General features: G+C 60.9%; 11 protein-coding genes across 11 annotated transcripts; 6 read left to right on the forward strand and 5 right to left on the reverse strand.

The window, feature by feature from the left end:
- Positions 1–281: 281 nt before the first annotated feature.
- On the reverse strand, positions 282–1018 carry COLE_06527 (uncharacterized protein; the record flags this gene model as incomplete). Its single annotated transcript, XM_018423101.2, has 2 exons — positions 282–598; positions 940–1018. The coding sequence occupies 2 exons, from the start codon at positions 1016–1018 to the stop codon at positions 282–284; spliced, it is 396 nt and encodes a 131-aa protein (XP_018279168.1).
- Positions 1019–1862: 844 nt separating this feature from the next.
- COLE_06528 (uncharacterized protein) lies at positions 1863–6857 on the reverse strand (the record flags this gene model as incomplete). Its single annotated transcript, XM_018423100.2, has 12 exons — positions 1863–2131; positions 2250–3285; positions 3321–4640; positions 4690–5002; positions 5036–5247; positions 5281–5363; positions 5399–5512; positions 5552–5735; positions 5772–5992; positions 6027–6225; positions 6261–6731; positions 6765–6857. 12 exons carry the CDS (start codon positions 6855–6857, stop codon positions 1863–1865), a joined length of 4515 nt encoding a protein of 1504 aa, XP_018279167.1.
- Positions 6858–7664: 807 nt separating this feature from the next.
- Positions 7665–8516, reverse strand: COLE_06529 (uncharacterized protein; the record flags this gene model as incomplete). The annotated part of the gene is made up of 3 exons (XM_018427443.2): positions 7665–7717; positions 7844–8298; positions 8467–8516. The coding sequence occupies 3 exons, from the start codon at positions 8514–8516 to the stop codon at positions 7665–7667; spliced, it is 558 nt and encodes a 185-aa protein (XP_018279166.1).
- Positions 8517–10465: 1949 nt separating this feature from the next.
- COLE_06530 (uncharacterized protein) lies at positions 10466–13305 on the forward strand (the record flags this gene model as incomplete). The annotated part of the gene is made up of 8 exons (XM_018423099.2): positions 10466–10592; positions 10897–11176; positions 11239–11338; positions 11525–11724; positions 11809–11964; positions 12028–12102; positions 12206–12780; positions 12962–13305. The coding sequence occupies 8 exons, from the start codon at positions 10466–10468 to the stop codon at positions 13303–13305; spliced, it is 1857 nt and encodes a 618-aa protein (XP_018279165.1).
- Positions 13306–13917: 612 nt separating this feature from the next.
- Positions 13918–14232, forward strand: COLE_06531 (uncharacterized protein; the record flags this gene model as incomplete). Its single annotated transcript, XM_018423098.2, has 1 exon — positions 13918–14232. One exon carries the CDS (start codon positions 13918–13920, stop codon positions 14230–14232), a length of 315 nt encoding a protein of 104 aa, XP_018279164.1.
- Positions 14233–14300: 68 nt separating this feature from the next.
- Positions 14301–15566, forward strand: COLE_06532 (uncharacterized protein; the record flags this gene model as incomplete). The annotated part of the gene is made up of 5 exons (XM_018427441.2): positions 14301–14388; positions 14481–14632; positions 14781–15273; positions 15304–15398; positions 15429–15566. 5 exons carry the CDS (start codon positions 14301–14303, stop codon positions 15564–15566), a joined length of 966 nt encoding a protein of 321 aa, XP_018279163.1.
- A 491-nt stretch (positions 15567–16057) lies between these two features.
- Positions 16058–16600, forward strand: COLE_06533 (uncharacterized protein; the record flags this gene model as incomplete). The annotated part of the gene is made up of 1 exon (XM_018427442.2): positions 16058–16600. The coding sequence occupies one exon, from the start codon at positions 16058–16060 to the stop codon at positions 16598–16600; it is 543 nt and encodes a 180-aa protein (XP_018279162.1).
- Positions 16601–18746: 2146 nt separating this feature from the next.
- On the forward strand, positions 18747–20444 carry COLE_06534 (uncharacterized protein; the record flags this gene model as incomplete). The annotated part of the gene is made up of 2 exons (XM_018427440.2): positions 18747–18969; positions 19009–20444. The coding sequence occupies 2 exons, from the start codon at positions 18747–18749 to the stop codon at positions 20442–20444; spliced, it is 1659 nt and encodes a 552-aa protein (XP_018279161.1).
- Positions 20445–21280: 836 nt separating this feature from the next.
- Positions 21281–23366, reverse strand: COLE_06535 (uncharacterized protein; the record flags this gene model as incomplete). Its single annotated transcript, XM_018423097.2, has 5 exons — positions 21281–22548; positions 22615–22758; positions 22793–22928; positions 23170–23308; positions 23347–23366. 5 exons carry the CDS (start codon positions 23364–23366, stop codon positions 21281–21283), a joined length of 1707 nt encoding a protein of 568 aa, XP_018279160.1.
- A 1040-nt stretch (positions 23367–24406) lies between these two features.
- Positions 24407–25100, forward strand: COLE_06536 (uncharacterized protein; the record flags this gene model as incomplete). Its single annotated transcript, XM_018421354.2, has 3 exons — positions 24407–24547; positions 24580–24657; positions 24750–25100. The coding sequence occupies 3 exons, from the start codon at positions 24407–24409 to the stop codon at positions 25098–25100; spliced, it is 570 nt and encodes a 189-aa protein (XP_018279159.1).
- Positions 25101–25167: 67 nt separating this feature from the next.
- On the reverse strand, positions 25168–27629 carry COLE_06537 (uncharacterized protein; the record flags this gene model as incomplete). Its single annotated transcript, XM_018426000.2, has 2 exons — positions 25168–27159; positions 27333–27629. 2 exons carry the CDS (start codon positions 27627–27629, stop codon positions 25168–25170), a joined length of 2289 nt encoding a protein of 762 aa, XP_018279158.1.
- Between the last annotated feature and the right edge of the window lie 346 nt (positions 27630–27975).

A 27975-nucleotide genomic window follows, 5' to 3' on the forward strand; every position in this document is an offset into this window, starting at 1 on the left:
CCGCCTGTGTCGATGCTGGGTATCGTGTATGTGAAGACAAGATCGACGAGACACGGCTGGCAGAATCGGCAGGCTCTAGTGAGGCAGATCCAACAATCAAGCGGAGGCGGTGACGTCTGTCGTCCAAGCCCGACTCTCCCACGGCGTACACGCGTCCACCCTGCCTCTCACCGCCGTTCATCCGTCAATCATTCAGAGCCGTCCACGCGACCAATGCAAAACGACGAACGGTATACATGAACGAGCCTACATTCCCGCTACAGAGACTTTGGTTTGGTTGCTTAAAAGGCAAGGGCAAAGACACCAGCGGCGACACCGGCGAGCGCGACACCACCGACCTTGACAGCGGTCGTGTCGGCGGCACCAGCACCGCCAACAGCCGAGGTGGCGGCAGCACCAGCGCTGCCGACAGCCGAAGTGACGGCACCAGCGGCACCGCCGACGGCCGAGGTGACCTTCTCGCCGGCGTTGGCGACGCCCGAGGTGGCCTGGCTGAAGACGGAGGGGATGGCGTCGGTCGCGACTGAGGCGGCGCCGCCGGTCACAACGGAGACGATGGAAGCGGCACCGGCGGTGGCGGCCGAGAAGAGCGAGTCGACTGAGGTTAGCGCATGAGGCAGGGGCGGGTGGGGCGGTGAGCGTTGGGGGGAGTGGGTGAGTGAGGGAGGAGAGTTGATGAGCAGGTGGGAAATGGAAATGGTGCGGCATGTGAAGTGAATGGCGAAAGGAAGGTGCCATCGAGTTGGGTGGCTCTCCCTGCGTCGACGCGACGAGCAAGTCGCGTGAAATGCCGAGTCGTCTTGTGCTGCTGCTGCTGCTGCTGACTGCCGGGTTGCTGGCGAGCTCCCAACAGCCTTTACGGCCATTACGACAAACAGCGACGCAGCAGTCTTGCACTGCTTGGTCTCGACCACCCGTGTGGGCCGTGGCAAAACTCACGCTGACGCTCCTCAACGTCGGCCTGGGCGGCGACGACGGAGGCGAGGGCGAGGGTGGTGAGGGCGGCGGCGAACTTCATTGTTGTGTGTGGTGTGGTTGAGGGAGGAGGGAGGGTTGTAAAGTAGGTGGAGGAGATGAGAGATGGAGTGGAAGCTAGAAGCGAGTTGGAGAATGTGCAAGTCTTTAAGGCGGATGAGGAAGGAAGTGTGGCGGTAGAGTAGAGTACGGGGGGGACAAGACTGCATGCAGTACAGGACTCGTAGTGGGCCGTTGGTGCATGCGGTGTGCTGCGGTCAAGGACGATGCGCGGGTCGAGGCTCGCGCGGCAGGAGATTTGGACAATTGGACTGGGTGCGCAGCCTCTGCTATACTGCAGTGCATTCAAAAGTCATGGCCAGCCGGGGGACCCTTTGCTCGCTTGCCTCGAATGCCTCGAATGCCTCGAATGCCTTGCCATGCCTGCATAATGACGCCAACTCCCGACCGTCGATCGGAAACCCTCCACCCTCCCTCCCCTTGGACACCCTCCACCACCCGCGACTCTGCGCCTCAGGGCTCTCCAAGAAGCCTTCAAGTCCTCAACCATCCAAATGACGTCTATCACTCCTCGTGCCTCTTTCATCCGCATTGCCCAGTTAGGCCATGCGAGGCCATGCACGACTCCATAAACATCAACTCTAGCTTGGCACACGTCCTTGACGTCCTCACAGCCTTGGCTCCGACACCAACATCCTGCCGAGCATACCAGCAAGGATGCAAACGCAATCACCAGCCCCGCTGACGTACACAACCTCCCTCCCTCCCTCCCTAGCCTCCTGCTACTCTGTTCCTCCTCCCCCACTCGCCCAGCCGCCCAATCCACATCCTCACATCGGTCACCTGCACGTGACTCAGATACCAATATTCCTACATACAACCCCCTCCTACTTCTTTCTTGCGAGCTTGAGCAGACGCTCGTACTCGTCCGCCCCCTGCGCCATACACAGGCTGCGGAAGGCAGATGAAGGCCGTGTCATGAGCGCCAGCGGCTCGTCGTACTCAAGCACACGTCCGCGGTCCAGCACCAGCACCCGATCATAAGCAACGATCGTGGCGAGGCGGTGCGCAATCACCAGCATCGTAGTGTCGGCAAAGCACTCCCGGATCGTCTGCGTTATCTTGGCGTCCATCTCAAAGTCGACCGAAGAAGTCGCTGGGGTCAGTGTTCGGCCAATCGAGATCTCCATGTCTCCAAGCGATACTGTCTCACAACCGCGCGCACCGCTTGCCAAATTGCGCAGCAAAGTGGCACTAGACGATAATCAACTCACCTTCATCCATGACCAGCACGCGCGACTTCTTCAGCAATGCACGAGCGAGACACAGCAGCTGCCGCTGCCCATGGGAAAAGTTGGCGCCCTCGGCCGCGACAAATGTGTCCAGATTCGCGAATGGGTTAGTCCGCACCTCTTCGGCGGTAATCACATCCGGAAGCAGGTGGACCCGGCGGAGTGCATCGTACACGTCCGCATCGTCAGCCTCGCCCGAGATGTCGAGTGCGTTCCGCAGCGTGCCTGCAGGCAGCGAGCCGTCCTGCACGACCATGTTGAGGCGCTGGCGAAGGGCACGAAGGGACAGCGTCGACGTGTCGAGACCATCTATCTCTATGCTTCCACCCGTGGGCTCAACCGCGCGGAAGAGGGAGAGCGCGAGGGTGCTCTTCCCCGAGCCCGTGGCGCCGACGAGACCGACGCGCTGACCTGGCTCGATCTTGAACGAAACGTCGTGCAGCACGTCCGGCAGGTCTGGGGCATAGCGCACGCTCAGATCGCGCACAGTTATGCCACCCTTCTGTGGCCACTCGGCTGGCGGAACAGTCCCACCCGTTGGCTCCTGGGGCGTGTTCTGCAGGTAGTAATTGATGCGCTCTGCCGAGACGAACGTCTGCTCGAGCATGATAAAACGCTCAAGCAATGAGAACATGGTGACGGACACCTGTGCCGCAAAGTTCAAAATGAAACCTGCAAGTGCGGGAGAGATGTCGCGTCCGACGAGAATGAAGCCCGTGACGGTGAGGAAGACGGACGACAGTGTGAGCACAACCGCGCGGACCCAGTTGTACACGATCCAGTTCCACGTCTGCGCAACGCGACTGCGGTTCGCGAGCACTTGGAAGCCCTGCGTCATGGCGGCCGGGAGCCCAAACGCTCGCAGCATGACCACACCGTCTATGCTGTCGTGGTACAGGCTGATAATCGGCGAGTCAGACACGGCGGCAAGGCGGCGAAGGTTGGAGCGCAGCTTGCCTAGCTTGTTTGTCACGAAAAGAAGGGGTGTGCCGAACGCGATGAGCACGACGAGCATTGCCTGTGGTCAGCCTCAGCGAGCTGGATAGTACTTACAGGAGCCTCGAAGCTGACGGTGATGGCTGATACGATAACACGGAGCATCTCAGATGTGGTGCGCCCAAAATCGTCGGCTGACTGGCTGTCCAGCCGCTTGACATCCTGTGCGAAGACATTGAGCAAGCGCCCAGACGGCGTGCTCTCGAAGAAGGACAATGGCGCATTTGTGATGGTCTTGAACAGGTCGCGGTGTATCTTCTTGGTGCCAGCCGAGTAGAAACCCACGTTTCCGACGCCGTACAGCCATACCCACTTAAGGGCGCCGACGACGACCCACACACCCCTCAGGATCAGGAATAATTTGAGATAATAATCAAGATGGACCTTTGGATGCGGGTCACCCGTCCAGATTTTGAGCACGTAGTCGAGCGACCACGACAGGGCCTTTGTACCGCCGTACAGCGAGACCCAGATGGCCCAGTACCCGATCCCGCCGGCCGCGGTGATGACGAGCCAGTAATGGCCCGAGCGCACATGCCCGACCTCTTGGTGTTCCTTGGTGTACACCTGGCGAGCCTTGGGGTCGATCTGCTCGCTACCTACGGAGAGCAACTCGTCGAACTCGTTCTCCCTAATCAGGGCGGCGTCGTCGTCAGGGGCAACCTCGGTCCGGGCATTGAGGTGGACGAGCGTGTCGAGCGCGTGGAGAGCTTCCGCGTGGGCTCTGACCGTCGGAGAGGGTGGAAGCTCATCTGTCGCTTGGACAGGTGAGCTCATCTTCATGAGGTAGGACAGGTGTGCGTTGCGCGCTTGACACGCCTGATGAACCCTTCCCTCGGCAATAGCCACCACATAATCTGATACGGGGAGGCAGAGGTCGACGTGGTGGCTCACTAGCACGACCGTCCGGCCTCTTAGAAGCCTGCCGCGGAAACACTCGTCGATGAGGTACTGGGCGGTATGCGCGTCGACCGCGCTAAGCACATCGTCAAGGTATATTGTGCGGGCTCGCGAATACACGCAGCGGGCAAGGTTGATGCGCGCCTTTTGGCCACCCGAGAGGTTAATACCGTTCTCGCCCACCTCGGTTCGGTCACCATCAACGAGGAGCGTGAGATCTGCCTCGAGCGAACACTGCCGAAGCACCTCAAGATACCGGTCCTTCCAGAAGGGCAGACCGAATAGGATGTTGTCGCGTACGCTGCCGTGACGAATATAGCTCATCTGCGGGGCATACGCAACTGTGGGGGTAAGCCACTTCTCATCCGTCCACTGCATGCGCAGTTTGGGGTAGTCGAGCGGCGTCGCGTTGACCGGAGACCGCGGAGAGATGATATGCCCGCTCTCAACTTTAGCTTCTCCAAGGAGGGCACGGAGCTAACGTCAGCATTAAGGCTCCCCTCCCAGGATTGGGGTCCCCACTCACGAAGAGAGTCTTTCCGGCACCGAGGGGACCGCATACCAGTGTCATCTTCCCCTGGGGTAGAGACAGCGAAATTCCTTTCAGGCGGAAAGTGTTTGCGGGTGGCTCAGTGGAGGGATTTACCGCATTCTCCGGGACAGGCCAGCTGACGGTCGCGTTGTCGATGGCGATCATGCCGTCTGACACGTCGTCCGGGCTAACGTCGACTTCAGCTTGGTTGAGATAGTTCTTGAGCCGATCCAAGGCAACTTTGGAATTGAGCACAACATCGATAGCCATGGGGAACACATCAAGACCAGCCTTGACCTTGGCGAATCTGTATCAGAGAGTAACGTGGAATGTAACTCACACGACGAGGGTGACGAAAGCCGTTGCAGGCTCAAGATCGCGCCCAAGGATCTTGGTGTAGTATATGAAGGCGCCTGTGCAGGCCACGGCTGGAAGGAGGTCGCCGACGACGTTGAAGAATGTCCCCAGAGTGTAGCGCCAGCGCTGCCAAGAAGTCTCAATGTCACGCAATCCGCCAACCCGGCGATACTCGTAGTCCTCGAAGCCGTTGAGCTCAGGTCAGCCGCGATTGCAAGGGCAACTCACCTTGATAACCTTAATGCCTGCAAGGAACTCCTTGATAGCGCCTGTCCGCCCGTCACGTGCACGAGCCCAACCCTTGTCGCACTCTGGTGTTAGCCTGGTAGAATTCGCCGATCTTCACCGTAGATGCGTTTGGCAATCCACGCTGAGATAGGTGCGAATATCGGAACAAAGATGAGCGCGACGACAGAGCCTGAACCAAGCATGTTGTACATGAAGACGAGGCCGATGACAACTGCTGTCAGTTTCAAGTGTGCGAGCGAGTAGTACGTACGTTGGATGATACCATTGGAAATACCCCAAATGTACGTTGCCATTGATGCAACAGTGTTGACGTCGATAGTGAGGAGATTCATGACTTGTGCGCGGCCCTTGTTGGCCTTCTGGTCCTCGTCAGAGGTAAGGTGCTGTGCCTCCATGGCCTTGACGTCTGTGGAGCGAAGAATCTTAGCGTAAAGCTGATGTCAGCTCCAATCGGTGCCCTCGACGCTCACAATAGACGACATGGTCATGCGCACAGGATTGTGCAGAAGGTAGTTTTCGCGCACCCAAAGATACGCGGAAAGCGTGACGCCGAGCACCTGGCCAACAAGCATGCCCCAGCACATGAGGTACGAGTACGCGGGATCGTCGCTTTCAAAGTGCGCAACGACCTCGTGGATTGCAGTGATTTGGATATAGTTGACGAAGACGTTCAGCGTCTCCAATGCGAACGCTGAAATTAGTTCGAGACACAAGAGCTGACTCACTGATAAAGATGGTCCAACCGCGGCCAGCCCAGAGGGTCTTGACGAGTCCCATCGTGGTGGCCGGCTCGAGATTATCGCCTTGCGGCGTCAGATGCACAAGGTGCTCCGTGCCGCCCTTGCGGACCCACTCCTCCAGCACAGGTAGATCAGACTGCTGGAGTGCTTCGACCTCTAGACTCTTCTTCGCAAGGCTGAAGCTCTGTCGTCAGCCTGAGGTCTAGTATGTGGACCTACGTAACCGAGCGTGAGGAAGGTCAGCATGCTCGAGTTGCCATAGTCAATAACGCGCATCATGTTGGGGTCGTCGTCCATGTCTAGCGAGAGCTTGCGCCAGTCAAACGAATCACTGCTGGGACTGGGGGCAATTCCGAAGCCTGAACCCAAGCCGGCTTCGCGTGCGCGCAGCCGCGGCCCGCGGCGCATGCACCCAGCGCTTATGAAGGCCGCAAGTAGTGTCAGGAGATGGATCCTGCCCGTGTGGAGTGTGGCTGCATCGACGGGTGGTGGGCTGCGCTTCGTGATTAGAGTGTACACGACGTCCGGGGCCAGGTGGAGGAGGATGGAGGCAAGGGCGGCGAGGAAGGTGGCAACGCACGCCACGCGGTGTACACGCATGTTAGCCAGTCCGCCGAGGTCAGCAGGCCGGAGGCGCGCGGGGAAGGGGCGCCATATGAGCGTCGCGGTGAGTAGAGCCAGACTTGCGACCTGCTCTCAGCGCTGTTGCTCTCAGCTTCTTACAGTGAGGGCGAGAATGAGCGCATCGGCACTCCAGCGCGCGCCAGCGATCCAGCCGCCGGGCTTCTCGATATGGATGCGGCGCGGGAAGGGCATGTGAGCTATGTGCGCGAGGCCCGCGGCCAGCGCGGACCAGAGGGACGCCGCGAGGGCTATCTTAGCCCGCCGGACATTACGGCGGAAAGAGCGGAGGCGGACCGGGCGGTCAGTGTCCGGCGGCGCGTCGAGGTCGTAAGTGACTGCGGAACGGGGGACAGATGTTGGCGGCGCAGCGCCAGAGGCCATGAGGAAAGTGCTGTCGCCACCGGCCGTGGACATTAGGATGGTGGATGGGGGAATAGGGGGGATGGGGGAGTGGGAGAAAGCGAAGACAGCGTGGATGGAGGATGAATTTGAGGGGGAGAGGGAAGGGGAGGCGAGGTGGGAAAGAGTGCGAGCGCGGGAAAGAGGAGGGCGGGAGGAGGGTGGCGGATGGGGAGGTGGAGAGGTGGGGAGCCTGCGGAGAGGAGTACGAGGCCGAGGATGTGTATGTCGACTTTTGCAGCGTTGCGGCGATCAAGCGATCGTTGCCGGCGTCGTAGTCTGATATTGTATGGCCATATGACGCCCGAGTGCGGGGAAGAGTGCGGGGTAGCGAATGGGCCGGTGCGTCATTGTCAAGTCGGCCGTCAACAGATCAACAACGGCGTGTCAATTGGGAGTTGTCCGGCGCGCCAGAGTGGCCCGCCGCTATGCAAAGATTCACTAGCAAGTTGGCCGGTGTGTGCAGGCGGGATCGTATGTATGGAGACTCTTGGCTGATAGCTGGTACAGCGGTGCCATGGATGTGTTCATGCGAATCTGAAGCGTGACCTCGGCGTACAGCCTGGACTCGTCGTTCCGCATGCCGTGACGAGATATGCTTCACGATGCAACTGATGCAACTGAGTGGCAGTGGGTGAGTCCAAAACACGAGGCTACGTTAAATACAAAGTCATAGGGGCCGATAGACAGAGGGACCGAGATCAGAGAACGATGCCCGGCGAGCTCACTACGGGGCTTCTGACCGCGTCTCTATCAGCATAGGCCCTGCTCAAACGCACTGGCTTTCAAGCGGCAAAACCAGCGGTGCGAGAGTGGGATAACGTGCAGCCGACGCCAACCAGGCCTGAGCGCAAGATGTTGCCAGTAGAACCACAGGCCAGGGGGTGAGATCACGATGTGCTGTCGTGTCTCATATCTCCCGCTGAACCTCTGTGGACACGCCCACTGCCGGCGGCAGCACAGACCTCGCGCGCGGCGGCTCGTCGGCGCTCCGAATCCTCCGGCTCTATTCCCTGGCACGCGGCAGATATCGATGAGGCGAGCAGGCGAGTCGAGCATCTCTTTGCGAGCACCCCGCCTCCACTTCCCCGGGACCCCGGCCCACCTCAAGGTCCGAGGCGAGCGGAGGCTCCTGGAGGCGGCGCACCGTTGCCGGCGGCAGTGGGCGTGGGCACAGGCACAGCGTGCGTTGCGGTGCGTTGCGGTGCGTTGCGTTGCGTTGCGTTGCGTTGCGCTGGCTCGCGTCAGCAGCTCATCGAGGATCGTGAATCGTGGATCCGTGGCCGTGGCGCTCGCCCGGAGCATCTGACACCGGCCAGCGTCCGGTGCTTGATTTGGGCAATGCCATTGCCGGCCGGCACAACATTCTCACGCATCTGCCTTCCCAACACGGTCAACAGACCATGAAATACTGTAATGGTCCGTGACGGATGCGGACCAACGTCTCGACATGCTCGACAACAACAGGCAAACGCAGTACCCGGTGCGCTGGAGTGTTGCATTCCGCGGCGAGGCTAGCCGTCGGGATGGGCGCAAGCCGATCACGATCACGATCGCGATCACCGAGTTCCCAGGCAGATGCTCGACGCGTGATCATCCTGCATCCGGCTAGAGATGACACGAGATCGTTGGGGAATTGGGGAAGATGTCCGCTGGCGCTGGCGCGCTGGCGCGCTGTAGGCATAGCCGGGATTGTAAGGAATAGCTGGGTAGCTAGACCGGGTAACCGGGTCGGAATGTCGGGAGGGAGAGGAACAGATATGATGCGAATTCCGCACGGCGAACCCAACCCGACGTTCGTACGACGAGGCAATGCTATCCACACAGGTACACAGAGTAATACTATGCATGTGATGGCGGGGAGCTTCGCGAGCGGACGCTACGCAAGCGGACAAGTATGACCGCTGATTGGAAAGAGAGTGGTAGCGATTCGAACTGGAGAGCTGGATTCGAACTGTGTGGGTGCTATTTCGAACTGGCTCACGTGTTTCCGCGCCGCGCGGGCCGGCCGGAGATATGCCCGCAACCGCGGCAGTGGGGAAAAAAGTGGGGGAGTGGCAGCGGGAGGTGTGGTGGTGGCGAGCAGGCATGTCGGAGCGATGAAGAGCTAGAGGCGCCGGGTATCGGCGTGTCCGGAGAATACCCGTGGAGGAACGGATCGTGAGGAGGTTGGAAGACGAGTCGAGTCGATCGAGCACGGAGCCTTCGGCTACTTGACGGGTCTACTAGGCGGATGCTGCGGGGGCTTGGGCCCCGGTGAGTCGCTGCTGCATCTCTCGGGCGCGTAGTCTGGCGCAGGCGAGATGGGCTGCATGCCGGTCAGGGGCGAGGTCCAAGGAATTTGTGAGCACACTACTCTACTGCGAGAGAAGAGATGCATTGCGGCGCGCGGCGGCGAGGACGCGTGCCGGGAGATTTCAAGCTATCAACCGGTGAGGGGGGCGAGTGACGACAGCAACGCGGTACGAGGGAGCCGGGCGCATGTCCGGGGAAGTGCGGTGTGATGAGGCCGCTCGACCCAGTGAGCGTGCGAGGCGCCAGAGGCGAACCTTGCCGATGATGGACAAGAAGAAGGAGCAAGATCGGAGGGCGCGAGACGAGTTGCTCAGAGTGACGAGCTTGGTTTCAAAAAGCTCGGGAGATGTCGGGGGATGAATGTTTGAATGTTTGTATTCTTTGTATAGCTTGTTCAACTTGTATACCGCGAATTACACATCACATTTGGAAGGTGGTGGAGGTTTGTCAAAAGTCAAAAGTCGGTGGAGGCCGGCATGGGATGGCTGCGATGGGCTGCGGGATATGCGGGATGCGAGGCGCTTGCAAGAGTGGATTTGCGTGGGGAAATTCTCGTCAATGCATAGAGATAGAGCTATGGGAGGAGAGATAGTACGATAGGAGGGGTGCATCTGTAGTCTGTGTGAATTCGGGAGATGGGGGATGCGTGGTTGAGACAGCACGGGCTTCTGAATGGGGGGGAGGGGGGGTGAATGGGTCGCGTAAAGTGAGTGTGGTAAGGTGGAGCGAAATTAGACTGGGCTACGATGGGAGGGGTGATGATGATCACCTGGGCGTCTGGACCTGTGCATGAGGGATATGGGGGATATGGGGGGGTGGGCTAAATGACAGAGTGGGCATTAGCCGCTCAAGCATTGCCTGGCGCGATGCGGGCGGGGCGGGAATTAGATTGGCGGGGCTGGAGGCTGGAGGCTGGAGGGCTACAGGCGGCGGGGGAGAAGGGCGGATGGATTGCGAGTCACTTTGCTCACACCGACCTCCACCTCTCACACCCACCACCACACCCCACCACACCACCGCACACACCTCCGTTAACCGGGTCACTGCTCCTACTTCTCCTCCTCCTAGTATATAACCTCGCTCTCATTCATCCACTTTGGCCCCTCATGCTCATCCTGTCTCGCGCCTCTCACTCTCTGCGCTCCTCTGCATTCACAAAGTACTCTCAATTCTCCCACTCGTCCCCATCCAAGGCCTTTATCAACTCGAATCTTTCCACATCTCACATCTCGAGTGAGTTTTTCGAACTGCGCGTTTCCTTCCTCCGCCCTCCTCCCACCCCACCCCCCCTTCCCCCCTTCTATCCCGCGGCCATATTCAGTTCCACAACCCCATTCATAATTATAATATCCACCCCTCTATCGATCGCCATCACCATCCAGCATCCAGCCCCACTCACCTCCTCTCCCCCCTCTTCATTCTTTCCAGCTGCTACGTAGGCCTGACGCATCCTACACTTTGCATTGCACTCTGCTCTCCTCATCGTCTCCCCCTCACTCCTCCCCCATCCCCCACACAGCCATGTCTAACTCGACAGCCCGCAAGATGACCGCCACTTCGCACCAGCTCAGCGCTCACGTGCGCCCAAATGGCCCCACCCCTCCCCTCACCCCCAAGTCAAATTCCCTCCAGCTCCCCCTCGGTGGTGGCCTTGGGCGCTCTAGGCCCAACATCAACCGCGAGCAAAGCCTTCTTCGCCTCCAGCACCAGCTCGACCAGCAGCCCACTTCCCTCATGAAGCACTCTCTCCTCTCTCGCACTCGCCGCGAGGACCCCGAGCTCTTCTTTGCTGCCCTCCAGGCCGACCTCGTCAACCTGTAAGTTTGCATTACAGCATTGCATTGTTGCGCCTATCTCGCCTCGTACTGACCTCGTCCAGCGCTCCTATCGTCTACACCCCCACCGTCGGGGAGGCCTGCCAAAAGTACTCGCAGGTCTACTCGGGCCCAGAGGGTCTCTACCTTTCGATCGATGACAAGGTGAGTTCCCCAAACTGTTCCAGTCGTTTTATGCGATGGGGCGGCGATACGCGATGGGGCGTGTGACCCGCCATCGCATGGCGCACATTGCATAAGACTCTCGTGGCGCACACCCTTCATTGGGATCTTCGCCAGGGCTGCATCGCGAGGCCGAAGAGTCGACAAGTCCGTGCTGACACCTATTAGGACCAGCTCCCCCAGATCCTTGCAGAGTACGCTGCTACTCTCAAGCACCAGCCCCAGATCATTGTCGTGACCGACGGCTCCCGTATCCTTGGCCTCGGTGACCTTGGCCTCGGTGGCATGGGCATCTCGGTCGGCAAGCTCAACCTCTACGTTGCCGGCGGTGGTCTCGACCCTTCCGGTACCCTGCCCGTTGTCCTTGAGTGAGTCGTTGCCCCGCACAGACCCGGAGTAACTCTGGTCCTCTGGTTCCCGGTGGCGTCGGGCGACACGGACTGACCGAACAGCATGGGCACCAACAACGAGTCGATCCGTGAGGACCCTCTTTACCTTGGCCTCAAGCGCCCCCGTGCATCGTTCGACGAGGCCGTCTCGTTTATGGACGCCTTCATGGCTGCGGCGTCAAGCCAGTTCCCAAAGACTGTCATTCAGCACGAGGACTTGTGAGTGGCCAGTCGGACTTTTTTTGCCCGAAGTATGCGGTCAGGGTCTGATGTCTTCCACAGTTACTCTGAGGCCGCCTTCGAGTTCCTGGAGAGGTACCAGAACAAGTACCGCATGTTCAACGACGACATTCAGGGGTGAGTATACGGCGCGGTGGTGGCGTGCGCACGCATCGCGGAGGCTGGCGCAGTGGTGCGCGCCCACGCCTCCATGCCAAGAACGCTCTCGCTAACTGATCAGCACTGGCTCGGTCATTCTCGGTGGGTTCGTCGCCGCCGCCAAGGCGGCCTGCGGCGTCTCCGGGAGGGATCCCAAGGACCACAAGGTCGTCTTCCTCGGCGGTGGCTCGGCCGCCATCGGTGTCGCAAAGGAGATGATGAACTACTTCCGCATGCTCGGCCTCTCTGAGCAGGAGGCGAAGGAGCGCTTCTGGCTCATCGACACCAAGGGCCTCATCACCGAGACCCGCCAGGACGTCGTCGACGGGCGCCTCGCCGACCACAAGAAGTACTTCATCCGCCGTGACACCCAGGGCCAGGAGTACAAAAGCCTGCTCGAGGTCATTGAGTACGTCAAGCCCACCACCCTTGTCGGCCTCTCGACCACGTTTGGCGCGTTCCCCGAGCCTGTCGTCCGCCGCATGGCCGAGCTCAACCAGGCTCCCATCATCTTCCCCCTTTCCAACCCTACTTCCAAGTGCGAGTTGTCATTTGAGGACGCTCTCAACTGGACCGACGGCCGCGTCCTTTACGCCTCGGGATCTCCTTACGACCCGGTTGTGTACGACGGCCAGCTCCGCGAGCCTGGACAGGGTAGTGAGTACAAATTCCCATGTTTCACATTCCACCTTCACCAACCTTTTTCGGCGTCCACCGAGCTCTACTGGGATTCCCTTCCTCACCAAACCACCCCTCCCCACCATCATCCATCCTTTCCACAACGACTCTCCAACACTTTGCGATGCTGTTCAGGCCAGGAATATCGCTGACAAATTAGACAACTTTTTGATTTTCCCCGGCTTGGGTTCTGGTGCGCTGCTCTCGGGCGCCACGCACATCTCGGACGACATGGTCACGGCCTCGGCGATCGCGCTGTCTGAGGCCCTCACTCCTGCGGAGAAGGAGGCATCTCTCCTGTATCCCCGCCTGACGCGTATCCGTGATGTTTCGGCCGTCGTTGCCACTGGTGTCATCCGCGCGGCACAGAAGGCCGGCCTTGACACGAACGTGCAGCTCCGCGACCTCGACGACGCATCGCTTCTGGAGCACGTCAAGCTCGCGCAGTGGTCGCCCTACCATCCGCAGGAGGCCGCGGCGCCGATCAAGGGCGCCAGCCTCTAAGTTGTGGGTTTGTTACATGTTGTGCAACATCAAAACGGCGCCGGCCGGCGAGGACAGTGCAGCGTGGGAGCAGTAGCATGTGTTTGGGTGTACTAGCGTAATCGCGTGTTAGATCTATGTCCAGTTTGAGGTATTTGGGGGGGGTGGGCCTGAGGTTGGCAGATACGAGCGAGTAGAAGTTCACTAACTGGCATGTCTGGGGACTCTTGGGGAATTGGGGGCAGATAGGACACTATCTTTCGTGATCGACACACACTACGCGCCGAACAAGCATACCACACCTTTCCTGTCCCCATGATCGTCGGCGCGCTTGCCTTCCTTTTCTCATTTGTCTCCCTCCGCCAGCGCTAAGCAGGCGTTTACCGCGTGTGCGTGCCTGCGGCCTGCGGCAGTCGGGCGGCGCATGCGGCAGTCGTGCGGAACACATGTGACATTCCGCTTCGAACTCCATCCCCACACAACGGGCTAGCATGGCTCGTGAGCTTGTGCGCGCTCGGACACGCGGGCACGCGGGCACGAGGACAAGCTCACCAGCTCACGAGATCATGAGGAATGTCTCGGCTACGATCGCTCACAGTTCTCGCGCGCGTGCTCGGCTGGCCATCGCTGGCCATGCCTCTCCCACCCGCGCCGCACACTGCCACACCCATCACTCCCGCACACACCACGCCCACCACCCCCGCCGCCATGCTCTCCGATATCGAGCCGGGCCATGGCGCGCGATACCCGGCCGGGCCTTTCGTAGGTCCTTCTGCCGGCGCGGCATACCCGGTCTCGGCTCCTCCTCCGCCTCCGCACTCCGTACCCTCCGCACGCTCCTCGCGCCTCTCGCTCGCCGCGGTGTGCGGCACATTGCGCCTCGCGATCCAACGTGAAGCAAGCGAAAGATTGCCGACGGAAGTATGGGAGGATGTAGATGGGATATAGAGCCAGAAGGGGGGAGGGAATAAGGCGGGCCTCCACCCGAGTCCTCACCTCTGTGTTCGTGGAGAGTGATGATGTATACCATGGCCGACACCGAGCTCAAGCCGTGCGACCTCGCCGCGCTCGAGACGTTCGAGTTCGAGCGCGTGCTCATGGAGAGTGAGTAGCACGGTGTTGGCCCAAGCTTGCGGCGCGGTCACCTGATATGCTTGACAGCTTCCGTCCGCCGCTTGATCAGCCGCTCACCACAGGCACCCTCACTGGCTCGTGCTACCTCCTCGGCAGACTACACGGCGAGCCCGCGATCGTGCATGTGCAGCGGACGGCTGTCGACCCGTCCGCCGCCCCCGGCATCGTGAAGGAGGGCCTGGAGAGTCTCGATGTGTTCCTGGACAACCGGCCTGTGAGTGCGGCTCTGCCATGCCCTCGTAATCCCAGCACCTGCCTTTGCGCGCTCCTATCCTTTGGCACCCTTCCCCTTACCCTCTAGCACCTACCTGCGCGCTCTTCATCTTCCGACCTCTTCAAACCCCTCCCCCCACTGACACCAGTACTTCTCAGCGCACGCCCTCCTCAAGCGCGGCGCGGACGCCCTCCCCGACCTCGCCCTCAAGCTCATCTGGCCATGCACCGACGTCCACATCAAAAAGTACACGCCGCAACCGCGGCGGCTGCTGACGGAAACGCCCGAGCTCTACGCCTCCATCGTTGAGCCGTACATCGCAAGCTTCCCACCCGAGCGCACCGCATGGGTCCACGCGATCATCGAGGGACGGAAGGAGGCGGAGCGCGTGCTCTTCTCCGCGCCCGGCGACGAGGGCTTCACGCTCCTCCCCGACCTCAAGTGGGACGGGGTGAGCCCGTCCGCGCTCTACCTGACCGCGATCGCGCGCGACGCGCGCATCCGCTCCCTGCGCGACTTGCGGCGCGCGCATGTCCCCCTCCTCCGCGCCATCCGGGGGGCAGCGTACGCCGTGTGCGCGGAGCGCTGGGGCGTCGCGCAAGGCGAACTGCGCCTTTTCGTGCACTACCAGCCGTCGTATTGTGCGTATCTGAAGGGCACGGCTCACGCAGACCACTTCCACGTACATGTCGTGCATGTCGCGCACGAGATCATGGCCGGCATGGCGGTCGGGCAGGCGCACATGCTCGAAGACATCATTGGATGGGTGAGTGAGCGGGAAGCAGACTGACCCCAGCTCGAGCTCAGCCCGGAGGACGGGCCCAGCCTCCTCTCCCAAATGGCGTTCACGTATGCGCTCGGCACCGAGCACGGGTTGTATGCGCCCCTCGCGGCGCGGCAGGAGGGCGAGGCAGACGGCTTCGGCGAGCATTGATGGCACCCATACGTTAATGCCTTCCTGGCGCATGTTTACGATGCCCAAATCCACGAAGACGGGTGACGTGCGGAATCCCCTCGACACCCAGCCATTCCGGCCACCCCTCGCGCCGCATCCAGAATCCAGCGTCTGGCGCAGCTGTGCATGCATTCCAGCAATTCCTAGCCCACGAGAAGTCCCGTTCCGGCGCTGCAAGTCTATGCGATCTGTGCGATCTGTGCCTCATGTCTCGTGCCTCATGTCTCGTCTTGTTCGACGCTATTCTCCGGCATGTCGTACGCGCCGGCGTCTTCCGTCGGACAGACATGGGTGCGGCGAATGAATGCAGCCCACCACCGCCGGTTCCCAGCCGGGTCGCTGTCGCCTGCCGGATCCCGACCTCGATCCCCAGCATACGACAACGCGTCCGCGCCAGCCACTGGGACATGAGTCCGGCCTTGTGCTCTGCATATTGCTGCCACACTCACTTCCCTTAGCTCCTCAGACCAATGTCACCCGCAGTACCAGAACGCGCCAGACGGGCGTCACGCGTGACGCCCCTGAGTCGTCCAAGACAGCCCGCAAGGCTATCAATCATTGCCATCGGCGATCTGCGGGCTCGAGGTGAAGCGTCACACGTATTGCGTTGCGCTGGTGACTCGGACGCATGGCGGCATACTGTAGGCGCGGGAGCGCTCCACTTGCCTTGTTCGTGGTCCTGTGTCTCCTGCCGTGTCTGCACGCCATATCGTTCAGCACGACGATGCCCGATCCGGACGACGCGTTCAGCCGTGCGGGGCGTCCATGCAGCCATGAGGTCTTGGCTGCCAGACGTGGTCGACATTAGACGACGGCGCAGACGGACGTCAGTGGCCAGTGGCCAGTGGCACACTCTTCCGGATGTCCAATACTCTGGAGTCTCATATGTCCTTTGTCTGCACGTCTACAGATTGGGAGCGGCAGTGCGCAGCCTACGTCGAGCGTGGAGGTGGAGCCGCACGAATGACGCCGCGCGGCGCGTCGCGATACTGTACGAGTACAGGCCAGACTAATGTAGGGGACCTGGTGCCTATGTCGCGTCGCTCCCCGCTCCCGCATAGGGCGATGTACTCTGCCTGCACTCGCACTCGCAAGCTGCGAGCTGCAAAGGCAGATGTCCGTCGGAATACCATGTGCACGTTTGTGGAGTGCAGATGGAAGGTCTAACGCTCCACGCGCTGTCACCTCGAACCCCTCAATTGCTCAACTGTGAATCTACAGTAGCAAACATCACCACCCGCCACATGGCACTGTCGTCACCATCCCATCCGACGGGCTGCTCGCTGTCAAACAGATGTCCGAAACACGCCCTGTTTGTTGATGTTTGGTCGACTAAATGGGGCCATGGGGCCCAGTTCGAGACGGTTCTGACCCTGCTGTCTTCCAGTCCTGGTGGCGGAGCGCGTAGGCGATGCATAAGCACGCATTTGAGTCTGCGCCTGACGCCTGCCTGATGCCTCGCGCCGGATTGTTGGTGTTTGGGGTGGTGGTAGCGGCGGACGCGTTGGAGGCGTTCAAGGGAGAAGGGCGGGTGAATGCTTAGCATGCCCTTGTGGACGCGTCGAGTCCTGACGCTGGTGTGCAGTCGCGCCTGTCTTTGCTCATGGTTGGTGGGACGTGAGACAAGCGAGCGAGGTGGCCTCTCACTTCCAGACGCCAGATGTCAACGAGATCAGATGGCAGCGTCTTGCAGGCTGCGCACTCTGACAATCACGACATTTTGAGCGTCTCGGTCGGTGCCACACTCGCCGTTGACGACCTTCTTCTCCTACTACTCCACCAAACACTGCCAATACCCACTTACTCCTCCGACCACCCCAAAATTACATCCACGAGGGACATGCGTGCGCGTGACCTCGGTGCCCTCAACGACCTCGAGAGGATGGAAGACTTGTTCTGCAAAGAGACATGTGCCTTCGAAATGACGAGAACGCGTCTGCATGGGAGATCTCGCCGTGGCCCCAGACTTGCCACAAGAAGCAAGAGCACGACTGAGACGCGTCTCCAAGGGCCAGGCACGCCCTCCCCTGGGACAGCTAGTTCAAGCCACTGGGTCCAGGGACTGGCGCAGACTTGTTTTGACTCCGCACGCCCACTTCGGTGTATTTTGGCCAGGGCAGGGCGGCGCAAAAGGGCAGCATGATTACTTACCTGGGAAAGAGGGTGGAGAGGCCCTGAATTCCCTGACGTCTTTGGCGAGCCCTGGGAGGCGCACGCCCTCCTTTGGGCCCTCTGGTCCTGTGGCCCCCTGCCCCTGCTGGGGAAGAAGCACAGGGCGCGAGCACTGCGTACGTACTGCGGTCATATCACTCTCCTCACCTTCCTTGCTCCTCCTTGCTCCTCATCAACACGCGACATCTCTTTTACTCTCCTCTTCATCTCTCTCTCTCTCTCTCTCTTTCTCTTCCATCCATCATCCATCTTCATTCATCATCCTCATCGTCGTCGTCGCCATCACTCCCCACCACCCCATCACTCATCGCCCATCATCTCATTACATTACATTACAAAATCACATCAAAACAGAGCAATCCGTGCTCGGTGCTCCGTGACTGTCACGCTCCGCCATCCATCAAACTGCCCATCTAGTCAAGATCTCGTCGCACTGGCCTCGCTCTCTCTCTCTCTCTCGTCTTCAAGCTCTGTTCTACTGCTACTCTACGCGGCTTCTCCTTCCCGTCCTCTCCCGAGATCCACAACATTCACAACAGTAGTCACCGACTCGGTCTCAACTTGCGCTCGCCCACGGGCCGCCGCAGTAACCCTTGTCAACCCCCCCCCCCCCCCTCGCTCTTGATCGTCCTCGCATTCTGCCTACTACTTCCTGTCCTACTGCTGTATCTTCTCAACTGGAGTGTTCCTGCGCTCTCTCACCGTCGCCCAACTCGTCCATCACCCCCGATTTCTGTATGCTACAGAAACATTCGCGCCCCCAACCTCTCTCGCCTTAGGCAGCTCGGCGCTCAGCTTCACATACACGCCACGCGCCCTTCCAACACACGCAACTTATCCTCGCCTTCGTCCCCCGCGCGTACGCGTGCTTGCTTCTCCGGCTAGAAGCACACGCCCGTTTCCCTCACGCGTTGTCGCGGTATCACCAATCACTCGCACCACCCAACTCCTATCATACTCCGCGCCGACGCCCTTTTATATCTCAACATGTCCATGCTTGACGTCGACATGTCACGAACACCCAACCGCCTCACGGCCTCAACAATCCGAGGAGGCGAGCCGGGCTCGCCACGGGAACCATCTGCACCTTGCTCTCCTCAGACCCCCGATCACAGCAACGCGGCGTTGAATGGCTCAGGCAGCTCTCAACGTCGCTGCTACTGTGGCAATCCAATCCGCACTCGCACGGGCACGTACTACTGCAGTACTGGTGAGTTACATTAGGGCCATCACAGGCGCTGACGCACAGACTGCGCGCGCGGTGACGCATTCTCATCCCTCACCCACGCCCGCTCGGCATCTTCCATCTCTCTCCTCGGCGACGCCTTTGATGACCGACCCTCTCGGACTACTTCGGCGACGTATAGTGGTGACGACGAAATGGCCTTCTACCGTCGTATGAAGCGCCACGAGCGCCGCGAACAGTCCCGCAAGCTGCGCGCTGGCGAATGCAGCTTGTCGCCAGAGTCCACACGATCTCCCTCTGCCGTGCCCGAGCTGGTCTCGTCACACTCTCGCAACACTTCCACCGCTTCCTCGACCTACTCCTTTGGCTCATCATCATGCAGTCTCAGCCGCCATCCCTCCACCTCCAGCCACACACCATTTACCGCCTCTGTCGTCATCGAAGATGCCATTATGGAGGACGACGACGAATTCGCCGACCCAGTGCCAAGCGCTGTTTCCACCCTTCGAGGAGAAGCTCGTCGACGGCTGACCGGGGAGACCAAGGAGCATACTCCGCTCGTCATGGCTCGTGGCAACACTTTTCTTCAGAACATGGCTGTTGATGACATGCTAGACGAGATCATAAGCATGGAAGAGTCCTTCCGTGTTCCCGACGACCCCGTCCAGGAGCGCTACCACCGCCGACGGCAGTCCACGCCAGAACGTGATTTCTTTGTGCCCACGGCCTACCGCCCCCCTCGGACCCCATCTCCCCCTCTGCGCCGGCGCAAGAGCATTATCCCACCCGCTCCAAACGCCCCAGATCGACGCAACTCGCTGAACCAGCACCGCCCGCCTAGCATGTATGCGCACACCTCATCGCTCTCCGAGTCTCATACCGCCCTGTATCTCGCTACTGCTTCACCCGTCCCACCATCCCACAAACCCCGCCACCGCCGCTCGGCTTCCCCAAAGCTTAGCGTCCGTCGCAGTATAACCTTTACGCCGCAAAACGCAGGCCCCGCCCTCCCGCGTGCCCCGCGGAGCCGGATAGATTCGCCTGGCCTCACCCCCGTTCGCCGCAAGCATCTCACTCCCACCGCTCACCACCCGCCAATGGAGGGCTGGCGCTTCCCGACCGCGTCGTCTAACGCTACCCCTACCAACGCACGATTCTCTTCTACCATGGGCGACGCACCAGAGCTGTACAGGTCATCAGAATCTACCGTTGAGGAGAGTCTGTCCGCCGGTCCCCAGCTATTGTGGCCCCAAGCAACCCGCAATCCCGGCGTTGAGCACACTACTGCTCAGCGCCTGGAGCGCAACCTCAACCATTATTCTCCCGACGACGAGCTGTTCCAGCCACCTTCCTCGTCTCTGCGCCTCGGCATGCTCATGAACTCGGACACCGACGACATGGACTCGGACGATGCCTCTACCGTTCGCGGGTCAATCCGTGGATCGATGCGTGACTCGTTCCTCGCACCGATCCCCCCTTTCACGCGGCGGGGCTGGTAGACATCTCGCCACGCAGGTATTTTCTTTATACCGGGTCTCCGCGGTACAGCCGCGCTTTAATCCGCCACCAACATACATCATCCAACAGTTGCACACTGCATTTCCGCCGCAGTGCGCGCCCCGGATCCATCATCTCATTGTTACATTTCACATCGCATAACTGTAGACTGGCATCGAATGTACACCCGCTCCGCACGAGCGTTGAGCACTCCTATCATGTTGGCCAGAGTCGTTCTGCTGACTGCGAAGGATGGGTGGCATAGCCCTTCAAGGCTACAGTGCCACATGCAATTCTACGCGAGGCGAGCGATTGGGATGTCAATGAGGTGCTGGCACTGGCCGCTCGCTTCCGTCGGCTGTGCAGCTGTGCAGCATGTGACTCTGCGTAGTAGCTGCTGAGCATTACCACTGCACTGTCTGACGAGCGGGATTGCCCAGGAATGTGATCATTGGCGGCGGGCATGTGCAGAACATTCGGAGGCTCGCCATACCCCCACCATGACATCGTCCATAATTCAATCCACCCTGAACCGCAAGTGGCACTCCACAGCCGCGGCAGCTCGGCAGCGAGGGTACCCGCGACACTGAATAATGTGCATGCTCGCGTTATTAGTCAGCAGCGACTGCGCTGCCGCAGCCAAGCACGGAATTCGCTGTGCAAACACGCTACGGTGCTAGCTCTGTACCTCTGTACCTAGTCTGAACGCAGCGCGCGCTCAGCGCGCACCACGTCGCGTCCCTCGACGAGGATGTTGGCCGTGTGCGTCGTCGACGAGTAGAGCATGCGCACGCCGCCGCGGTGCAGCTGGTCCGAGAAGCGCATCACCAGTCCACTCTTATCTGCCGTCAGCCACGCCACGCGCACACGCACCAAGACTGGACGTACCGAGATGGTACGCGCCGCGGCCGACGGCGCGCAGGTCGAGCTGGAGGCAGCGCATCATGCGGCCGCGCTCACGCTCGCTCTCGCCGCTCGAGTCTTCCGCGATCGCTTCGTCCGCCGCCTCGGTCGCGTCCGGCACCCACTCGCGCGGCCCGCCCTCGGACGCGCGCCGCACACGCGGATCCACGAATCCCAGCCCGCCCTGGTAAGCGCGGTGCTGCAGCACGCCGACCGAGACAGTGTCGCTGCGCGCACGCGAGTGCTGGCTCCGCGAGGACCGGCTCGACGCCGACAGGCGCGAAAGCGACGCCTCGCGCGCGCTCCGGTATTCGCGCTGCGCTTCACGCTCCAGCTCGCGCTCGTACTCGCGCTCACGCGCCCGCTCCACATCGCGCTCCGACAGCACCCCGGCGCGGGAGTGTTCGCGGCGACGCGCTTCGCGCTCCGTGCTACCTGAGCCTGAGGCGCTGCGCATGATTGGAGTGAAAACGCCGACGCCCGTGAAGCGGGCGGAGCTGGGTGTGCTGGGCGGTGTCGCCCAGTGGATGGGGATCTCTGTCGCGTCGCGCCCGCGCAGCGAGTACCCCGACTGCGACAAAGTGGTGCGGCCGCGTGATGAACGTGACGAGCTGGCGACCTCGTCCTCCGACGCCATGGATGCCGGCGTGTCAACCTCGTCATCGCTCCACTCAGAATCACTGCCTTCAAGCTCGGGTGCGCCTAGGTCTGCACGCTCCGCCGCACTCAGCATCGCACGCAGCACGCGGACTTCGGTCATCACGGATGAGCCGTCCTCGGTGCGCGTGTATGAGATGAAGGGCCTAGGGCGAGTGAGGGCTCGTGCGGACGCCTCAGCCGCCAGACTTGGTCTGTTGCTGTTCCCAAAGTTCCCGGCACGCTTGGAACGGTTGCGCCGCTCGAACGCGTCGGCCGCGTCGTCTGCCTTCCTGCCGCGTGCACGCTCGAGGGCGAGTACCGAGCGCTCAGGCCACACCAGGAGCTTGCGCAGCCGGTCAGATAACGATGCCTCCACATCAGCTGAAAGACCGATACACGCAAGCGGAGAGCTAAGCACGGTGATTTCCGCCACAGGTGGCGTGTCAGCGGGCGTGTCGACTCTTGCCACGCGCGAACTGTTTAGGGTGGCCTGTGCCACAATATCGGGGGGGATGAGTTCAGAGCGTCGGCGAGTCGGTGGAAGGAAGACGGGGTCGCAGTTCCCTGCCGTCAGCTTTCCCATGGCCGTGCGCTTGATATTGGGGACGGGCAGTCATCACGCCCACTCACAACCCTTGCCACGGAAAATAGCACTAGCGCGCTCAAAGTCAGAGCTCTTTACGAGAAGAAAGTCGGTAAAGTAAGAGCTCTGGTAGAGGATTGAGATGCCTGCCTCAGCCAGTGGGGCGGACACGTGCCGGAGGTGCGGCGAGTCTGTCGTCAGCCACGCTCGTTGTGTCACACACACCGTAGTTGCCTCCGCCGCCACCCGCATCACCAGTCGCCACCTCAAATACGCGCCACGGGCCGTTGACGACGATACCGTCCTCCTGGTGCACGCCCCACTCCTCTACGACGAGGTGAGCTGGGGCGAAGAGTGCGATCTGGAATGAGCGGAAAAAAGGTGCGGACAGGGTGGAGGTGGCGAATGAGACCGATCACGCGTGTTGCGAGAGTTCCTGGTGCGGGATGCAAGGTGCAAGGTGCGAAATGCGCGAGATGTGAGACATGCGAGACACGCCCCAGTGCAAGCTGCCTCGCACCCGGCAAGCTTAGCGAACAAGCGGGCGCCCGTCGCCGTGCAACCGTCCCTTACGCACGCAGATCTGAATTCACTCAACTCACCTCAATGCGGTTCGAGGTGAGGTTGCAAAACTCGCTCTCGTCGGCGACGGCGCGGTCGAGCGTCCAGAAGATCTTGGTCGCTGCCGCCGGCGCCGCGCTGACGGGGACGTGGACGATGGACACGGGGTCATGAAGCGCGCTTGCGTCAGTGATGGTGATGGGAGAAGAGGGGCGTACGTGATGGAAACGTCGGGCATGGCCCCGTTTGCTGGGATGAGAGGCAACGAAGCGAAGCACCTGCAGCTAGGTGACGGTGAGGAAAAATGAGTAGAGAACAAGAAACGAAGAGGAGAGGAGAGGAGAGAAAAGAGGGAGAATGAGCGAAGGAGGGAAGGTGAGGATGCAAGAGTCGATGAAGAGAATCGACGACCGAGGACGGATCTACAGTCGCTGGTCCGTGCGCTGCGCTTCGAGGAGCGCCGTGCGAAGCGAGAGTCCGTGACATCCTCCCCCTCCCCCCCCACCCTCCATGCCCTCCGCTGCCTATTGCCCAACAACGCCGTTACTGCTGCGCCTTGTCGTCCGTCGCGCCGAGTCCAAATCCGTGAGCTCGTGACGCCTCGCAAGCCCGCAGGAGTCTTCGAGCCGGGTGAGGCATGTTAGGTCAGATAGCTGTGGAATGCAGAAATGTTATTCTCCAGGGTGAGATCCGGGGCCATTTCAATCAGCTCGTGTGCGCCTCCTCCGCCGCGAGTCGCCTGCCAAGCGTCACGCCGCACACCGCACTCTCTCGATGGCCGGTGGCGTCGGGGCTTCGCGACCGACGTTGTCCTCACCCCGCACCGCCGAGACAGGGATGTGGGGCGCTCGGGCGCAGCAGACATCGTAACCGTGCGCGCACAGCGACGCTGGCGTGCTCACGGCGTCCGAGATGGGTCCCATGACGAATGGGCGTCGCGGCATGGCTGAGGCGGTCGACGTGGGCCGCGAGCGAAGTTGGCGATGACAGAGACTCCGAAGCCGAGGGGCTGACGAGCTAACAATCCGGGGTGGAGGGAAGCGCGTGGGGAAATCGTGCCTGCCTGTGCTAATGTGCACTCCTAATCTGCTTATTGACGGGGCCAAATGCCCTAATGCACGGTTCTCCCTCCACCCACGCAATCACAACAACAAAGCCTGTCACATCCATCAGATCCACTCTCAAAGACACACGCAACAACAACCTCGCTATAGCAGCCACTCCAACAGTCGCGAGATCTAGATTGCACTGCTCCCTTTGCTCCACTTGTCATCCACGATGTCCCGACAATCGTACTACCGTCAGTCGGCGCTGCCTTCCCTGGCCGCCCGCCCGAGCAGAATGCGCGAAAGCATGGTCGTCGACGTCGTGTCACCACTCGACGCGTGTGTCAACGCCGCAAGCGCGTGTGTTGAAACTGTGCGTATCTTTCATAATGAGGCTAACCACAGCTGGGGAGTGTCACCGCCAAGCTCGAGCCAGGCGTACGCGACATGGGGCGGTTGAAGAAAGTGTTGCGGGCGCAGCATGTGAGTGGTCACCGTCTTCCCCCGTGCAAGGTTTGGAATGGACCTCTGCTGCACTCATTTATCAGAGCCTTTAATGTCGCCGCTGACAGCAGCACTATCTCGTTCTTCCCGCGCCTGAAGTACAGCGCCGCCGGACAGAGTACGCAGCCGCGATCGAGAAGCAGCTTGAGCCCCTGCTCTCACGAAGTGCGCAACTGCTTGAGGTAGAGGACGCCCATATCCAACGACTGGAGGGACGCCTCGCCGAGATCCAGGGAAGCAGTCGCGCGGTGGAGCCCAAGAACGTGCCTCGGCGAGAGTGCGCCCTCGATGGCATCGACATGCGGGACAAGGGGCTCAGCATCGCACAACGGCGCAAGATTGGCGCGCTCAAGAATCGGCGCCAGAAGCTGCTCGAGGAGCAGAAGAGACTTATGGGCGAGGCTGGTGGCGCACTAGCATGACGCAGTGCGCAGTGCAAAGTAGATGTATACTAGCTTAATCCATGCATCCCTAGACACCAATCTATAACTATCCCTTGACGGCCTTGACGAACGCCCGCACCTTCTCCGCATTCTTGCTCCCATCGGCGCTCTCCACACCTGAGCTCACGTCCACGGCGAGCACGCCGGCGGCGGCCTCGACTGCCTGCTTAACGTTTTCCGGCGTGAGTCCACCGGCCAGGATAATGGGAAGGCGAGCAGCGCCACCGGCCTCGCCAGCGTCCGCCAGACGCTTCGCCACACCCCAGTCGAAGGACACGCCCTCGCCGCCACCCGCACCACCCGAGCTCGACGGCGCGTCGAGCAGCACGTAGCTGTTCAGCCCTGGACGAGCGGCGTCGCCCCCGCGCACAGCGCCGTCGACAACGCGGAACGCCTTGATCACCGGAACGGGCAGCAGTCGAGCGTGCGACTGCGGCTCGTCGCCATGCAGCTGGACGAGGTCGAGACCGATGTCGTCGACGGCCGCCGCAACATCTTCCACGGGCTGGTTGCGGAACACGCCGACGGCGAGTGGCCTACGGCGGGCGCGGAGGCGCGCAGCCATTGTTCCGAACCAAAGGGGGGATGGCTCCGGCTTGCTCAAGGACGCCTTAGCCCGAGCAGCACGCACAACCTCGACAATCTCACGTGCGGTCTCGGGAGGCGTAAACCGCTTCGTACCAAGCACGCAAATAATGCCGATGAGGTCGGCACCGGCGTCGATGGCAAGCTGCGCGTCTGCAGCAGAGCGCACACCGCAGATCTTGACGAGGGGCTTGGTAGGCGCAGGCTTCTCAGCAGCAGGCAACCCGATGAGCTCGCGGAGGAATGCACCGGCATCCGGCGCGCGCATAAGGCTCTCGCCCACAAGCACGGCGCGGACACCCTCGGCCACGTACTTTGCGACGTCGGCGTGGCTCGAAATGCCGGAGAGCGCGCAGAGGATGACGTCGCGGCCCTTCAGTGCGTCGTTGACTCGGCTCGTCGTCGACATGTCCACATTGAAGTCGTGGAGGTTACGGTTGTTGACGCCGATTACCTTGGCGCCGAGCTCGAGAGCCACCTCCAGTTCTGAGGGGTTGTTGACCTCGACGAGCGGCTCCATCCCCCGGCTGAGCGAGTAGTTGTACAGCTCCTTTAGCTTGGCGGGGGTAAGCATCGCAACGATGAGGAGAACCGTGTCAGCGCCGTGCAGACGCGCCTCGTCGATCTGGTATGGCGCGAGGATAAAGTCCTTGCGTAGGATTGCGGGACGGTTCGGCATCGAGTCCACCGCCCGCCGGACAGCGAGCATGTCACTCAGCGAGCCCTTGAACCAAGTCGGCTCAGTAAGCACTGAGATGACAGAGGCCCCGGCTGCCGCATATCGCAGTGCCTGCTCAGGAGCGCTGGCAGTCGGCGCGATCTCGCCCTTGGACGGCGATGCGCGCTTGATCTCGGCCATGACAGCCGTGTGGGGAGTGTTGTTGACACGGTCGACGAACGAGATGAGTGGCGGCGCCGTATGCAACTTAAGCGCCGACGCAAGATTCTCCGGCGTGGTGGGTAGCGCCACCGAGGCAGCCGCAACATCGCTGAGGCGCTGTGCAGCAATACGGTCAAGAATTGACGGCCCCTTCTTTTCCTTGGCGGCCTCTGGCTTGGTCCCATTCGCGACAGGCACTGCGGGGGCAGTCGCCTTGTTGACGTCGGCCTCCGTGCTGGGGGGAACGCCGCACCAGGCGTTCTCGCCGCCCCACTCGCCGCCCTTGAGCTTGAGGAAGTTGGCGACAAGCCCCTGCCCGCCCTCACTCATGCACGACTCGGGGTGGTACTGGACCGCCTCGACGGTGTATTTCCGGTGACGCACGCCCATGATCACGCCAGACTCCTCCGTCGTCGAGGTGACTTGCAGGATCGGGGGAAGGGTAAGGAGTCTGGCTGCGAGAGAGTGGTAGCGGACCGACGCGAGAAGAGGAGGAAGCTCGTGGAAAAGACCCATAGCATCGTGCTTGACGAGCGACGTCTTGCCGTGCTTGATCTCGCCAGCATATGCGATCTATTGTCAGCGCTTATCACACAACGGAGTGGTAGGCGAAAGAGAGAAGCCCCGATAGGAACGGCTGAACGACCAGCTTCGATGCTGAGGAGCGCGCCACCGCGCCACACTCATTCCACCCTCGTGCGCTCCCCACGACTCGGAACGTATTGTCCTCGACCTGTTCAACTCACCTCGCCACCGAGAACGTCAACGAGGCACTCTAGCCCCATGCAAACGCCTAGCACCGGCACGCGCCCCATAGCCCACATAATCACGTCGCGCGAGATGCCCGAGTCGGTACGTGGGTGACCGGGCCCAGGGGAGATGACAACGCGGTCAATCTCGCCTTTGGCGTGCAGCGCCTCGATTTCGGGCAGTGTAATCTTGTCATTGCGCACAACGAGAGGGTTGCCGCCGAGACGGGCAAGGTCCGCGTAGACGTTCCACGTGAACGAGTCGTAGTTGTCGATCACGAGGGTGTGGACCATTTTAGTTGTGGAGAGTAGAGCAGATGGAAGGATGGTTGGTAACCGCTCTTTGTCTGCCGGCCAACTTGTCGCGGACAACGGAAGTTGAGTCGGCATTGGCGGAGAGTCGGATATGTCCGCTCCGCACGCACGCGATCTCGAGAGTGGACGCAGCCGTTTGTGTCTGGTCTCCTTATCTTGTTACTCGTCTCTCGGATCTTTGGAACTTGGTGAAGTAGATGCAACTTGCCCGAGCTAGGAGGATGTAGAGAATGTGACCTGCAGCCCTTTGCAGTCATGTCAAACGCAGTCATGCAGATGTCACCGCAACTGCAAGTCTCTCCTTCGGATATATCCTGGATGTATG

Source organism: Cutaneotrichosporon oleaginosum (assembly GCF_008065305.1).
Source record: "Cutaneotrichosporon oleaginosum strain ATCC 20508 chromosome Unknown ATCC20508_contig06, whole genome shotgun sequence".
Lineage (NCBI taxonomy): Eukaryota > Fungi > Basidiomycota > Tremellomycetes > Trichosporonales > Trichosporonaceae > Cutaneotrichosporon > Cutaneotrichosporon oleaginosum.